This window comes from Carcharodon carcharias, chromosome 4 (assembly GCF_017639515.1).
Source record: "Carcharodon carcharias isolate sCarCar2 chromosome 4, sCarCar2.pri, whole genome shotgun sequence".
NCBI lineage: Eukaryota > Metazoa > Chordata > Chondrichthyes > Lamniformes > Lamnidae > Carcharodon > Carcharodon carcharias.
This window is the reverse complement of record NC_054470.1, coordinates 36,880,906-36,896,066: the sequence shown is the minus strand read 5'-3', so window position 1 is coordinate 36,896,066 and position 15,161 is coordinate 36,880,906. Positions and strand designations below refer to the sequence as shown.

At 40.6% G+C, this 15,161-nt stretch overlaps 1 protein-coding gene across 5 annotated transcripts in view; it reads left to right on the top strand.

Moving 5' to 3' along the window:
- Positions 1-15,161, top strand: part of fancc (FA complementation group C) — a 233,431-nt gene that overhangs the window by 44,810 nt on the left and 173,460 nt on the right. For all 5 annotated transcript variants that reach the window (XM_041185537.1, XM_041185534.1, XM_041185536.1 and 2 more), the window contains exon 3: positions 13,504-13,588. In XM_041185537.1, the coding sequence (XP_041041471.1) occupies positions 13,504-13,588 (85 nt within the window). The remainder of the gene's footprint in view (positions 1-13,503; positions 13,589-15,161) is intronic.

Here is a 15,161-nt window from a genome sequence, read left to right as displayed (position 1 = left end):
GGGCCCTGACGGCTGCTTCTCTCTCACATCAATCAATATATTGGAAAAGTTTAAGATTTGAGTCTAATTTATAAAATGTTTCCTTTTTGTCCCTTTTATCCGTTATCATTATGGCTGCTTTTCCAATCCAGCTTTCTCACATCCAGGCATAGTGAAGAAATCCAGGTAGGGAAGAGGATGGAGGTGGGGATGAGTGAGTGGGGATGGAGAGGGAAGGTGCGAGTGGGGGCTGAGTGGAGAAGGGAGGACATTAGTGAGTGGGGGGCTGAGTAGGGTGGTAGGGCATGATTGAAAGAGTGGGGATGGGAGGGAGGGTGTGAATGAGTGGACTGACCTTGAGAAGGTGGTGGTGAATGAAAATGGAGTCACATTGAAAAGTAGTTTGCGAAGCACTGCCATAGTCCTTCGCTTCACATGTACGTAATCTAGCAAAGTCATGTTCTGGTATCAGCGTGGACTTCCTCCTGCATTATATGTACTAACTGCATTGAATGCTGAAAAGCTGAGGTCACTTTGGTATTTTTATACAAATGCATTGGTCCACAGTCTTGACAATAATAGAAGGTAAACGAAAGGAAAACTAACATTTCTACCCACTTGAAGTCTAATAATTCCATCCATCTGAAGTGGCCGAGTGCAATTGCATTTCACGACAGATCATAAAAAGTGCTATGACTACACAATTCCTCATCACAAAAGACTTTCAGACTTTTTTTGTCTTCGGCCACTAATTTTCAGACCTTCATGCCTTTGGCCACTCTCACACTTATGAATATTTAATTGGCTATAAAGCACTTTGGGATGTCTTGAGGTCATGGAATGGGCTATATAAATGCAAGTTTTGTTTTCTTAAACATTCATGGATGTAGGCGATGCTGGCTAGGCCAGCATTTATTGCCCATCTGTAATTGCCCTTGAGAAGGTGATGGTGAGCTGCCTTCTTGAACCGCTGCAGTCCATGTGGTGTAGGTACACCTACAATGCTGTTAGGGAGGGAGTTCTGGGATTTTGACCCAGCGACAGTGAAGGAATGGCGATATATTTCCAAGTCAGGATGGTGAACGGCTTGGAGGGGAACTTCCAGGTGGTGGTGTTCCCATGTGTCTGTTGCCCTTCTCCTTCTAGATGGCAGTGGTAGTGGGTTAGACAGGTGCTGTTTAAGGAGGCTTGGTGAGTTCCTGCAGTGTGTCTTTTAGATAGTACACACTGCTGCAACTGTGTGTCGGTGGAGGGGGGAGTGAATGTTTATGGGTGGGGTGCAAATCAAGTGGGTTGCTTTGTCCTGGATGGTGTCAAGCTTCTTGAGTGTTGTTGGAGCTGCACTCATCCAAACAAGTGGAAAACATTCTATCGCACTTATGCCTTGTAGATGATAGAGAGGTTTTGGGGAGTCAGGAGGTGAGTTACTCGCCACAGGATTCCTAGCCTCTGACCTGCTGTTATAGCCACAGTATTTATATGGCTAGTCCAGTTCAGTTTCTGGACAATGGTAACTCCCAGGATGTTGATAGTGGGGGAATCAGTGATGGTAATGCCATTGAGTGTTAAGGGGCGATGGTTAGATTCTCTATTGTTGGAGATGATCATTGCCTGGCACTTGTGTGGCCTGAATGTTGCCTGTCACTTGTCAGCCCAAGCCTGTTTATTGACCAGATCTTGCTGCATTTGGACATGGACTGCTTCAGTATCTGAGGAGTCATGAATGGTGCTGAACATTGTGCAATCATCAGCGAACATCCCGATTTCTGACCTTATGATGGAGGGAGGAGCGTCATTGATGGAGCAGCTGAAGATGATTGGGCCCAGGACACTACCCTGAGGAACTTCTGCAGTGATGCCCTGGAACTGGGATGATTGATCTCCAACAATGTTAACTGTCTTCCTTTGTGCTAGGTATGACTCCAACCAGCCGAGAGAGTCCCCCCCAGTTCCCTTTGACTCCAGTTTTGCTAGGGCTCCTTGATGCCACACTTGGTCAAATGCTCACCTCACTTCTGGAATTCAGTTGTTTCATTCATGTTTGAACCAAGGCTGTAATGAGGTCAGGAGCTGAGTGGCCCTGTTGGAACCCAAACTGACCGCCAGTGAGCAGGTTATTGCTAATGCAGTGCTGCTTGATAGCACTGTTGGTGACCCCTTCCATCACTTTATTAATAATCGTGAGTACACTGATGGGGTGGTAATTGGCCGGGTTGGATTTGCCCTACTTTTTGTATACAGGATTGTCATGAAGCTATTAATGTATATAATATTTTGGAAAATATTTTTCTTTTAAAATAGAGGTTTAGCTTGTGGGTGTGTCTCATTTGGATTAAAGCCAGCTAGTCTGGGTGCTTTGATTTGTGCTAGTTTTCATATGTAAGAGAGATAGAGTGCATTTGCATTTTTTTTGAATAGACCATTCAAGAAGTGGGATGAAAGCTACCACCTATCTAGCAGCTACCAAGCAATATGTTCATATTATTAATAAAATTGGTACTAGAAAAGGGGTTTTATTGTTAGAGAGGTTTAATTCAGAGGTTGTTGACACAATGAGAATTCACATTCAACGGGGCTGGAAGGTATAACTTCACTTTTTGGGTGTGTAGAGCAGAGACAATATGAGATCAAAAGGCAGCTGTAAGCCTCCAACTGGCTCCACAGTGAAAAGAACTCCATTTTGAATTTGTGAGGTGAAAATGCTTTGCCTGGTGTTTGGTTAAGTCTATGGGTTGCTGTTGCCTTAATGGAGATTAGTTTGGGAACTTGTTAAAAGTTATGATAGTAGTAATGTGAAGCCATATATATATATTTTAACCTGTGTCAAGTAATAAAATGTTTTACTTAATGTAATGTAAAGCCTCAAGAACTGGTGGTCTGATTCCTGAATTTAGAGTTGCATCTCAAACATAACACTTAAAATTATAGGTTATGACAGTTGTTTAAAGTTTTCCTCTGGGATTTTTAAATAACTCCGCTTTACCAATTGCATCGGTCACAACAAGGATGTACCTGGGCAATTTTCCACATTTCCAGATAGATGCCAGTGTTGTAGCTGTACTGGAACAGCCTTTCTTTACTTTTTCTGCAGTTTCCTAACTTCGTTAGTTTTAAATTTCCAGGACCTGATGGATATTATCTATTCCTAGCCCCACTATTTTCTTCATTACTATTTGTTGGACTCGTATTGAATCTAATAAATTCTCTGTTTGTCGTCTATCAGTGGAATTTTATCTTTCTTCCTTGTGCAAGTACCTGTTTAATAAGTCTGCCATGAGCTTGTTTGCTATTAGAGAATCACCTGTGTCTATCTCTAATGGGCCCACATCACCCTCCCCTCCAATAATAAAAATAATTTACTATTAGTCTTTGTATTAATTGCAAGTTTTTCTTTGTTTTTTGTTTGCAGCTCTTAATACATTTTTTTGTTTTCCTTTGTTGTATCTATATTTTTTCCAGTTCATTGGTTTCTCACTTTACTTGGCATTTGTGTAAGCTATTTCCATTAGCATTATGCTGCACAATACCTCATTTGTTGGCCATGGTTGCTCCACTGTGCAAGTAAAATTACTTCTCATTAATGGTATGTTTTGGTCACATATTACACTAAATGCTTCTTTAAACACCACTGCCCCACCCCACACTTTTTCTGTAGATTTACCTGTTAATAGCTCTTGATATTTAGTATGTTGGCTTACATGTTATTCTTTTAAAGTCAACCTTATTTAAGTTTAAACTCTTGGTTTATATGTTATCTCCCTCCTAAATTTAATGCCAAATTCTCATGTTACAGCCACCGTTTGTAAGCTGCTCCCTTACTTTCGGATTATAAATGAATTCTGACCCAGTATTCATTAATACTGATCTATTATTTTGTTTCTGACTTTAGTATGACCTGTTCTATTGTCAGTGCTAAAACAAAATGGGCTGTAACTTCCATGCAATGGCAATTGCCACTCCATTCCTAGTTACTTATCCTGAAATGCAGCCACACCTTCCTCGCCTAACCTTCGACTTTGGCCAGGTGAGAAAGGTGCAGTGCAGTTGGTTCCCGAGGCTTAGTGTAGAGGGCAGCAGAGTTAGAGGTAAGGAAGACACGGCTCCTTTTTTAACTGCATTAACGGCCATAAAGCAGGTAGGTTTAAAGGTCCAGCCACTGAGAGAAGCCAGAGAGAAGGTGTGTACAAACTAAGTAATAGGGTGTCTTGGATGGTCAGGGAGTGCGGATGTCGGATGGTCAGTGGGGGTGTGGGAGGGTCAGGTTGTCAGTGGGAGTTTGGCTCACATTAGTGGGGGCATGAGGGGGGGCGCAGTTTGGATTGTCAGTGGGGCGGGGTCGTGTTGTCTGGAGGCTCAGGTGGCTGGGGGGATTGGTTGGTGGAGTGCTCAGTGGGGGGATCGGTTGTCGGGGGATTGGGGGTGGGTCATTGGGGGCAAGGGAGTTAGAGGCCGTGGAGGTAATTGAAGGTTGGGAGTGTAGCTGGGGGGTGGGGAAGGCAGTCAGGGGCGGTTGTGGGCTAGTCAGGGTTGAGGGGTAGGTAGTCGGGGGTGGTAGTCAAGTAAGGGGGTGGGAAGCGTGTAATGACTTGACCAATCTTTGTAAATGATGTCATGGCCCATGTGCTGCTGCGTGCTACTTTGATGGATGGATTGAATATAGGGCCAGCCAGTTTGAAACCCAAGCTCTAAACAAGTGTGAGTTTTTGAATGAAGAACAGATAAGTAAACAGTACTCAGTGCAACACAGTGTACAGAGAGTAGTGCATCTAAGCTTGTTGACGATACAAAGCTAGGTGGGAATGTGAGCTGTGAGGAGGCTGCAAAGAGGTATAGACAAGTTAACTGTTTGGACAACAAAGTGGCAGATGGAATATAATGTGGGGGAATGTGAGGTTATTGACTATGGTTGTAAAACTAGAAAAGCAGAATTTTTTTTAAAAGGCTTGAAACTTGTAAATAATGTTCAGAGAGATTTGGGCGTACTCATACAAAGAACACAAAAACTTAGCATGCAGGTACAGCAAGCAATTAGTAAAACAAATGGCATGCTGCCCTTTATTGCAAGGGGATTGGAGTACGGGAATAAAGAAACCTTCCTATAATTGTATGGGGCTTTGGCAAGACCACACTGGAATACTGTATGCAGTTTTTGTCTCATTAGTTAAGGAAAGATATACTTGCATTGGAGGCAGTACAGTGAATATTCACTAGGTTAATCCTTGAGATGAGGGGGTTGTCCTATGTTGAGAGACTGAGCAAATTGGATCTATGTCCTCTGGACTTTAGAAGAATGAGAGGTGATCTCATTGGAACATTTAAGATTATGAAAGGGCTTGACAGGGTAGATACTGAGAGGTTGTTTTCTTTAGCTGGGGAATCTAGAAAAAAGGGGGCACAGCTTCAGCTTAAAGGACCAATCATTTAGGACTGAGATTAGGAGAAATTTCTTAATTCAAAGGCTGAGTGTCTTTGGAATTCTCTACCCAAGAGGGTTGTGGATGCGCTATCATTGAATACATTTAAGGCTGAGACAGATTTTCAGTGTCCCAGGGAATTGAGGGATATGGGGAGCAGGCTGAAAAGTTGAGTTGAAGTCTAAGGTTAGCCATGATCAAATTGAATGGCAGAGCAGGCTCGATAAGCCATATGATCTTCTCTTGTTCCTCTTTCTTTTGTTCTTATTTCCAGTAAATGCTATCTTTCACAATACATCAAAACAGCGAAAACTGTTTCCTCTGAGCTCCTTCAACATAACTAGACTCTTAAAGTTGTCCAATTCTTGTAGCAAAACCCTACCTGGCCCTTTGGTGGCTATTGTCTGACTAGCTGGGCTCAGACGACTCCAGATATATCTACATTCAGCACCTATTTATTGGAGCACTACGGCCAGCCATTGACCTTTTCATGGGTCTTTGAAAACTGTTAAAAAAAAATCATTATCCTAGGTTGGCTTTTTTCTTTCTGGTCATTGCTGGATAATTTGGCCAATCGTTTTGAAGACTTTTTCAAAATCTACCTCTTTGCTCAAATGTTGGTCATGTCTCCTAACATATTATTTATTAGCTAGGTGTTAATTTTTGTCTGATTACTTACCTGTGAAAACACCTTGTGATTGTTTCTTTATATTAAAAATGTTATATCTGCCTTCTAAAAGCAACTTACATTTTTGTATTAAGGTTGGATTTGGGAGGATCTTGAGCAAGTTAAATTTCTTTAGTTTGGTGAGCAGGTTATTGCAAGGGAAGAATTGTATTTGGGATTGAGATTGGTTCACTGTGCCTTAGTTAAGACAAAATATTTTGAATGAAAATATGTGTGGGAGGGAGACTGTTCTGTTAGTTCGCTCTACTAGTCTTTCAAATACTGTTCACAGATTGCAGGAGGGATTGAAGCATCTAATCACTTGAGAAAGGCTCAGTACTACAGAGAAGGCAGGAAAACAAGCTTGCTGTGGGAGGGTGACAGAGTCGATGTTAGTAGGTCAGTTTCTGGCTAATACTTTTAATTCTACATTTCAATTATTTTTTGGGCAGTTTAAGACTTTTTTGCATCTCGGTTACATAAGAACAGTGAAGCTGACCTTATTACAAATGGCAAGAAAATACCAAATTTAAGAATCCCCGGATAGGTCAAATGTACTGAGATTCTTGTAAATTAAGGAAATAGAAGAGTCGGAAGCAATATTGCTACCAAGTCTACCTTGCTCACAGTGATAAGTTTTGCAAAGGTTGAGTTATTCTGTTGACAGCTACTCCCCAGTACTGGTCAGGTATGAATCACCTCAAGGTGGTTCTCCTGTAAAGCTGGAGAGCTGCCTAAACTTACTTTGATTACAGGTGGGGAATTTAATCCTTTTTTAGATAAGATGTTGGATTATTTTCCGAGGGAGTGTACAGATTCTCTGCTGACTGAGGGTTCATCCAGTATTTGGTGGTAAGATGAATCTTGACAGATAGGGAGGCTATACCGTTCCACCTTATGGGAATACAGCTATTATTTTCCATGCCATAATGTATGTTCAAGAATTGAGAGTCTGTGATGTCAAAAGGAGTAAGTGGTGTCATCATTGCGTTTCATTCATCCTGAAAAACCTTGTGATGTCCTGAGGATGTGAAAAAGTGCCAGAGCTGCAGGTTCTTCCTCTTTATGATTTGGGTGCAGATATTAAACAAATAATAATCTCTGGCCATGTTGCAACTCCCCTGCATTTGGTCAGAGAAATCTTCGTGGAAAATGAAGAATAATTGCTGTTTGAGCTCATTTTCTTACAATGGCCAGTGAAATGTAATTGAAAAAATACTTACTGGAGTATTCACAAATGAGAAGGAGAGGAGCTTAGATTTGCCTTTGGTGTTACTGTGGTAAAAATATGACATGGATTTTAGACCGACTGAAATAGATATTTATCTTTGGTTTTTTGGGTCAATTCATTAACATAACTTCAAGGGCAAATTTGGATGAATCTGAAGAGCAAGCCAGTGATAGGAAAGGAATGTGCAAAGCAAATTTAAGGAAATTTTAGTTAAAGAGGAATGCCACAATAGGATGGAAAAATGCTAAACCTTTTTTGGGAAAACTTATGTGGCACCTTTGACCTGGAAGCAGGAAAATTTGTCATTACTTTAAAATGTCTGGGGAATCTGTAATTGTTTTAAAAATGTTTGAAAAGGATTTTTAAGAGTGTGTATGAATTGCAAAGGGGGCAATTGTAATTTTCTTTAACAATAAGATATACTGACCTATGTGACCTGATGACCCTTACCTGGAAGCAGTCCAACAGAAAGGAAGTTAAGATACAGAAGCTATGTGGCTGGCAGACACAAAGGAGGACTACAGGCAGGGAGAGGTGGAGGGTGAAGGCGCTCAGCACACACAAAGAGAAAGCAGACAGAATGAAAGATGAAAATATAAGCAAAATACTGTGGCTCCAGGAGATCTGAAATAAAAATAGGGAGTGCTGGAAAATCTCAGGAGGTCTGGCAGCATCTATGGAGAGAGAAACAGAGTTAATGTTTCAAGTTGAAACATTAACTCTGTTTCTTGCTTCATAGATGCTGCCAGAACTCCTGAGATTTTCCAGCACTTCCTGTTATTATACTCAAAAACAAACAAGAATCCTTCTGAAGCAAAGGAGTAAATCTTGGAAGATGTCAGTTTTTCTGCTTGGCAGAAAAAAGAGACAGGATCTTATGGATGAGCTGTGCAAGCAGGCTAAAAAGGTCTAAAACCTGGAAAACTGTGTGAATAGCTTGGAGACGCTAAGATCTGAGTGTTTTCCCAGAAGTGGCCAAACCATGAACCGGAATATTATTGGTTGGTCAGTTGAAGAAGAACGCTGGAAAGCCCCATTATCAGGACTGTCATGATCTGAGAGAGATCGGGTTTGTGAAAGTGTGCCTTGCTAATGATGATTTTACACTTGAAACTCTGAGATGAAAACTATTGACAGACAACACTCCTGACCTATCCTGCATGAATAAAGGACAGCAGATTCTGGAACCGTGTAGGTATGTCGTACCACATGTCTGCTTGTGGTTGTGTAAGGCGTATCTTTGTATCCACAATTTAAAGTGAAATTTACATCTTTATTCAAAATATTATTTGCCTTCTAATTCATGTTTAATTTAAGTTGGTTCTGATTTGTGTTAAAGTAAAAGTTACAAAAAGTCAAATCTTGTTGGTAATTTTTTCACTTGGGTGTCATTCAGTAAATTTGGCTATTTTGGCTTACGGTTTCCCCATGTGGATCGTAACACAACTAAATCCAAGCCTGAAGCTACAATGCAATGCCAAATAAGACAGAAATTAGAAAAGTTGTTTAAAACCAAATATACCCATTTTCCAGCCCTTGGTCCATAATTGTATAGGTTATAGCCCTCGAGGGTTTCTGCTTCTACCACCCTTTCAGACAGTGAGTTCCAGATCCCCTTCCAGTTTAAAAAAAATCCTTAACTTGTCTCTAATCCCTCTGCCAATTACTTTAAATTTATATCCCCCTGGTTATTGACTTCTGTGCCAAAGGAAATAGGTCCTATTTAGCTGCTCTATTCAGGTGTCTCATAATTTTATACACCTCAATTATGTCTCCCTTCAACCTCCTTCATTCCAAAGAAAACAACTCCTGCCTATCCAATCTATTCCCCTTATAAAGAATCTCTTTATAATAGTCCTTTGAATGTGAAATGTTAGAAATAAGTTAGATCTTTGTAATTTATACCAGATTTGTATAAAGTTGGTTCAGTTATTTGATGTGCATGTAACTATGATTAGCGTGAAGGTGGAGTGACTTTTCAATGATAGATTTTCAGGGGAAAAAATTGAGCAACAGTCCACTTATTTGGTTCGGGTGTGTACATGAAGGAGAATAGATGGATGAAACATGACCAAGTGTATAGCCCTGTGTGATGACTTTTGATTTTTTTCAATTAATAGAGTGCAGCCACTGTGTGACATTCATTCCTTTTTGGTGATAACTTTCTAAAGTGAACAGGGGACCTGCAAGTCACACACATGGCTACTATAGGCTTTTATAATGGAGTCTATGACGTGTGGAAGTGAGACATTTATGGAATGATACACGTAATATAACTGACTGGAAAAGGAAGGCATTAGGGAAAGAAAAGCAGCATAAATATTCAATATTCAGAACTTTTTTTCCTTATGAGCAGCAGCAAAAAGGTATTGCTCTGATTGCATTTTCTTAGGGTGAGCCATTCCTAGGACATGCATAAATAGGGCTCACATTAGTACATGTAATGCCACTGCTTTTGTAACTATGTAAAGTTGCTTCAGATGCACTTTGACTTGAAAATACAAATATAATTCAAGTAAAATTAATGATATATATATCCTGAGTGCACTAGATTCAGAAGTTTGAAACCACCTCCATATGGTAGCCTGAAGTAAAATCAGCATGTTGGAAACACTCAGCTGGTCAGGCAGCATCTGTGGTGTAAGAAACAAAGGTAAAATTTCAGGTTTAAGGTTCTTTTGGACCGTTAACAGGTTTTAAACAAGTATTGAGGCAGGGAGGGGGGGGAGGATGAAAAAAGAGTAAAGTCTATGAGAGGGTGGAAGACAGGAGAGATTAAATGATAAAAGGAATGATGGCGCAAGGCCAAAGGAGTTGTTAATGAAACAAGCAAAAATACAAAAAATGGGTGTATTGGTGGTGTGCATGGGAAAAGCATGCACAACTGCCATCTGAAAAAAAATGGGGATAGAGGTTATGATTATTGAACTCAACTAAAGGCTATAAGGTGCCTAATTGAAAGATGAAGTGCTGTTCCTTGAATTTAGGTTAAACTTCATTGAAACCATGTAGGAAGCTGAGAACGAGGGGTTAGAGTGGAAGTGGAATGGAGAATTAAAATGATGGCTGACTGGAAATTCGAGGTTAACTCTGCAGATTGAATGAAGTATTCCATAAAGATGGCCAATCTGCATTTGGTCGTCTCAATGTAGAGGGGACAGCATTGTGATCAGCAAATACAATATACGAAATTGAAAGAAATACAAGCTTTTTCACCTAGAATGGGCATTTGGGGGCCAGACAATGATGATATATCATCAGAACTGGAAAAATTTGGAGATGTAACAGGTTTTAAGCAAGTACAGAAGGAAATGGGGGTGTTGGGTGGGGGTGGCGGTGCAGGGAAGAGGAGAGAACAAAGGGGAAAGAGTGTGATAGGGTGGAAAGCAGGAGAGATTAAATGACAAAAAGAGTGATGGTACAAGGTAAAAAGTAAAAGAGGATGTTTCTGCAGTTCCATTTCATCCTTGTGCTATAACATTGGAGGAGGACAAAGGGCAGTTATTGCAACTTCTGCACTTGCATAAGAAGGTGCCATGAGAAGTGGAGGCTTATTGGGGGTGATTAATGAGTGGACTAGGTGTCATTTTGGAATGCTGAAAGGAGAGGGGGAGATGTGTTTGGTGGGGAGATCACACTGGGTGGTGGAAATGGCGGAAGATGATCTGTTGAATGTGGAGATTGGTGTGCTGGAAGCTGGACAAGGAAGACCCTATAATTCTGGGAGAGAGGGGAAGGAGTGAAAGCAAAGTGTGGGAAATGGGACAGACACAGTCAAGAGTCTTGTCAAGCTTGGTGGAGGGGAAACCTTGGTTGAGGAAAAACACAAATAAGAAAGGAGAGCTCAGCATTGTACCAAGCTTGAATTCATTGAGTTGGGGGCATAATGGGATGCAGCTAAGGCCTGTGTTAGGATTGATTATTCAGGGCCAAATAAGGGATATTACAAGCATGGCAAAGGGAGCGATTGGAAAAAGAGATGGAGCCAGAGGAATGTGAATGGAAAGGAGAATCTGAAATGAGCATTGGTAATAAATTGTTGAAACTTGCAATTCTATGAAAGGAAGAAAAAGTTTTCTGTTAAAGCGTGAAGGATGAAATGGAACCACGAAGCCATCCTTTTTCACGTTGTGCCATCATCCTTTCATCATTTAATATCTCCTGCTTTCCACTCTTCTGCAGTCCTTCTCTTTAGTTCTTTCCTCCCCTTTCCCTGACTCTGTACCAGCCTAAACCCTGTTACATCTAACTTTTTCCAGTTCTAGTTGAAAGATCACTGACCTGAAACATTAGGGGCCGGATTTTTGCTGCCGAGGTGAGGTAGCTCAAGTTGGGAAATTATCTAACTTGTTCAATCCTCCTTTGTTAAAAAGTACCTCAAATTCTGTGATTTTTGCTCTGGGGTGGTGTTGGTGGAAAGAGGGGGAGGTGTGGGTTGGTGGTTGGGGTAGGTGTGCAGGAGTGGGATGGAATTGTGCCTGCCCATCTTGGAAGAAGAGCATAGTGGCCATGGGGAATGGGCAAGTGCTGAGGCAGACTGGTTAGAAAGCTTCGTCCCTGTTGTTTTAGAAGCTGCTAGGCCTTCTAGCCCTCACCCTTGCCCACCGCCATCCCATGGCCCCTAATGCTCCCCATGTAATTCATGTTTCCTACCCACCCCTCATGCCTCATTATAGCCTCCATGCTACCTCCATAGCCATTCACCAGTATATGCCATGAACAGATATCAGGAGCCATGTGGAGATGAAAAAAAAAATTCTAACAATCAATACAGCTCTTATTCATACACACTTGATAGTGAAAAGCTCTGATTCATAGAATCTATTCAAAGTTTTTAAATCTCCTCGTGGTTAATCTCTTATAAAAAGAAACAAACTTCTATTCAGATCCCACATCAAAGACAGGCAATCCTTTCATAGCCTCTTTAATCTGTCAACTCAAACCCTGCTGAGGTAATTGTAGCTTTTGAAACTCAATCATGCATTCATAATGACATAATAATTCTTGGGAAAATGTCAACAAAGAGCTCTATTGAAACTGCACAGTTTTTTTTAACCTACAGCAGATGGCCTGTTAATCAAAGTAGGGTTTTTTAAGCTCTTGGTGCCAATTGCTGCCTGTTTTTTTTTAAGTTTAAAAAGTGTAGGGGTTAAAAAAAAAACTTCAGATCATGACAGTTATACAGACCTAATCCACCCTTCAAGAGTGATTATGTGTATTCCACTATGGATTAAGGCTCCTGCAACTGCCAGCATAGGATCTGTTTGATCCCTGTTCTCTTCCCCTACTGGCAAAAATTGGATCTACCTGAAATTGGGGTAGGACTTCAGCATCTGGGACCCACCTACCATTTTTTAAAAATCCGGCCCTACCTTTTTTACTCTCCCCACAGCTGCTTGTCTGACCTACTGAGTATTTTTTTTTTTTAGCATTTTCTGTGTTTTATTTCAGATTCCCAGCATCAATATTTTGGTTTTCTAGTAGTCTCTGGGTCCAATAAAACTCCAGATAGGTATGATAACAGATTTCAAATAGTGTCCATCTAATCCAATGGACTGCTAAGAGCTTCTTAAATTTGATTTTTAATATTAGGACAGTGTGGATGATCCTGCTGTGTCACTGCTAACACTAAAATGTAACCAGTGTGTCAGGAAAGCATTACATTTAGGTGCCTGTATGGAAGCATAGAGCTCACTATAATGGGGCAGACTGCAGCCAGCAATGCAACTTGGATGTGTTGGTGCATGTCACACTCTACAGGTTAGTAGCACAACAGCACAGATATGAGAAAATATACTTTAACTGGCTTTGTAATGTTCAAGTTGAATAAAATTGCTCATTTGTATGATCTGTTATACAAATTTCCTTTTGATATTTACTGATCGTAATTTGTTCTGGCACTTGAAGTTGTATTCTGGTTGTAGTTATGTTTGATGAAGATGGTTTACACTTAATAGCTACATTGCAAGAAGTATATTAAGGATAATTTCCAATTGAAAATACTATACCAGCAAGCATGCATCATATGAGTCCGGTGTCAATCATCAGATTGTGTAGAAGCACCAGAAATGAATTTTTAAACTGCCTGGGTAAATAAAATTCAACTGTAAGCAGTTTCATGATATTGGTATATTAATATGGTTTTATTCTTTCCAATGACGACTGTCTGTTTTGCATTAATACTGACAAATGCATAACTCCTCTTGTTACAGAACATTACTCCAGTATTAAAGTTATTTCCACTGATTGGTCAGTTGTTGGGCAGACTTTGTTGGAATCCATTTGTTGTTGCACATGGTAAGTTTACAAAGATTGTTGGACAAAATTAACTTAATCTTCTGACACTGTTTTATGAACTGGAAGCATCAAGTTCAGAAGGAAACTGAATCTTTTATGCCAAAGATTTAGTATTATGATTGAGAAGTTATATTAAAAATAATGTTTTTTGTCCTTGCTTAATTAAAAATAGCAGTTTTAAACACCATACTTAAAAAATGGTAATTATGCCTTTGTTAAAGTCAATGTGTATGCTTGGAGACAAGATGTCTAGCTTACTGCTAGAGTACCACTTTGAACAGAGAATTTTGGCATGCTAATATCAGGTTTGCTAAGTTCTTTGGGGCTGATGCACCATAAGTGCACTTCCAGTAATTCTACTGAGATGAATTGTGGGAGAAGGCTGCTTGCTTTTGATCAGAAAAATCAATTAACTGAAAAATACTTTGCACTAAAATATGTAAATTTAGTATGGTTGACAACAATTGTGTCAAATTACTTGACCCAGAGGGTGTTTGTTATTTAGCCCCGTGTTATTTATTTCCAGACTTCTGATTCTTGATTGAAGTGTTCAATATGCCATCTATACTAAATAAAAACAGAAAATACTGGAAAACTCAGCAGGCCTGGCAGCACCTGTGGAGAGAGAAACAGAGTTAACATTTTGAGTCCGTATGACTTCAGAGCTGAAGAGAGGTGAAATGTAATGGATTTTATACTGTTTAAGAGGGAGTGGAGCAGGTGGGGCAAAATAAAAGATCAAGGAAATATGGAAACTCAGGAGACATTTGACTAAGTTGTCATGGACACAAGACAGTGTTAATGGTAGTGTTAAAGAATAAAGAAGGCACTGATAGTGCCATAAAGGTAAGATAGCAGTATGTTTAAAAGCAGAACAAGGGGCTGCACTTTGTGAACACAAAACATAAGAACAAGTGATAGATGACCCTATGGGGTGGGGTGGGAGGGTATTGGGGAAAAAATGGATTGAAAAAGGGGTCAAGATGGAGGAGAGAGTTTATGGTCTGAAGTTGTTGATCGCAATATGAAGTCCAGAAGGTTGTAAAGTGCCTAATTAGAAGATAAGATGCTGTTCTTTCAGTTTGTGTTGGGTTTCACTGGAACATAGCAGCAGGCCAAGGACGGACATGTGGGCTTGAAAGCAAGATGGTGAGTTTAAATGGCAAATGACAGGAAAGTCTGGGTCATGCTTGCGGACTGAGCGAAGGTGTTCTGCAAAGCAGTCACTCAGTCTGTGTTTAGTGTCCCCAATGTAGAGGAGACTGCATTGGGAGCAACAAATGCAATAGACCAAATTGAAGGAGGTGCAAGTGACTGAAAGGAGTGTTTGGGGCCTTGGACGGTGAGGAGGGTAGAGGTAAAGGGCCAGGTGTTGTACCTTCTGCCATTGCATGGGGAGGTGCCATGGGAAGGGGTTGGGAGTTGAGGGTGATGGAGGAGTGGACCAGGGTGTCATGGAGAGAATGGTCCCTATGGAATACTGACAGGGTTGGGTGGTGAGGGGAAGTGTGTTTGGTGATGGCGTCATGCTGGAGTTGGCGGAAATAGAGGAGGATGATCCTTTGAATGCGGC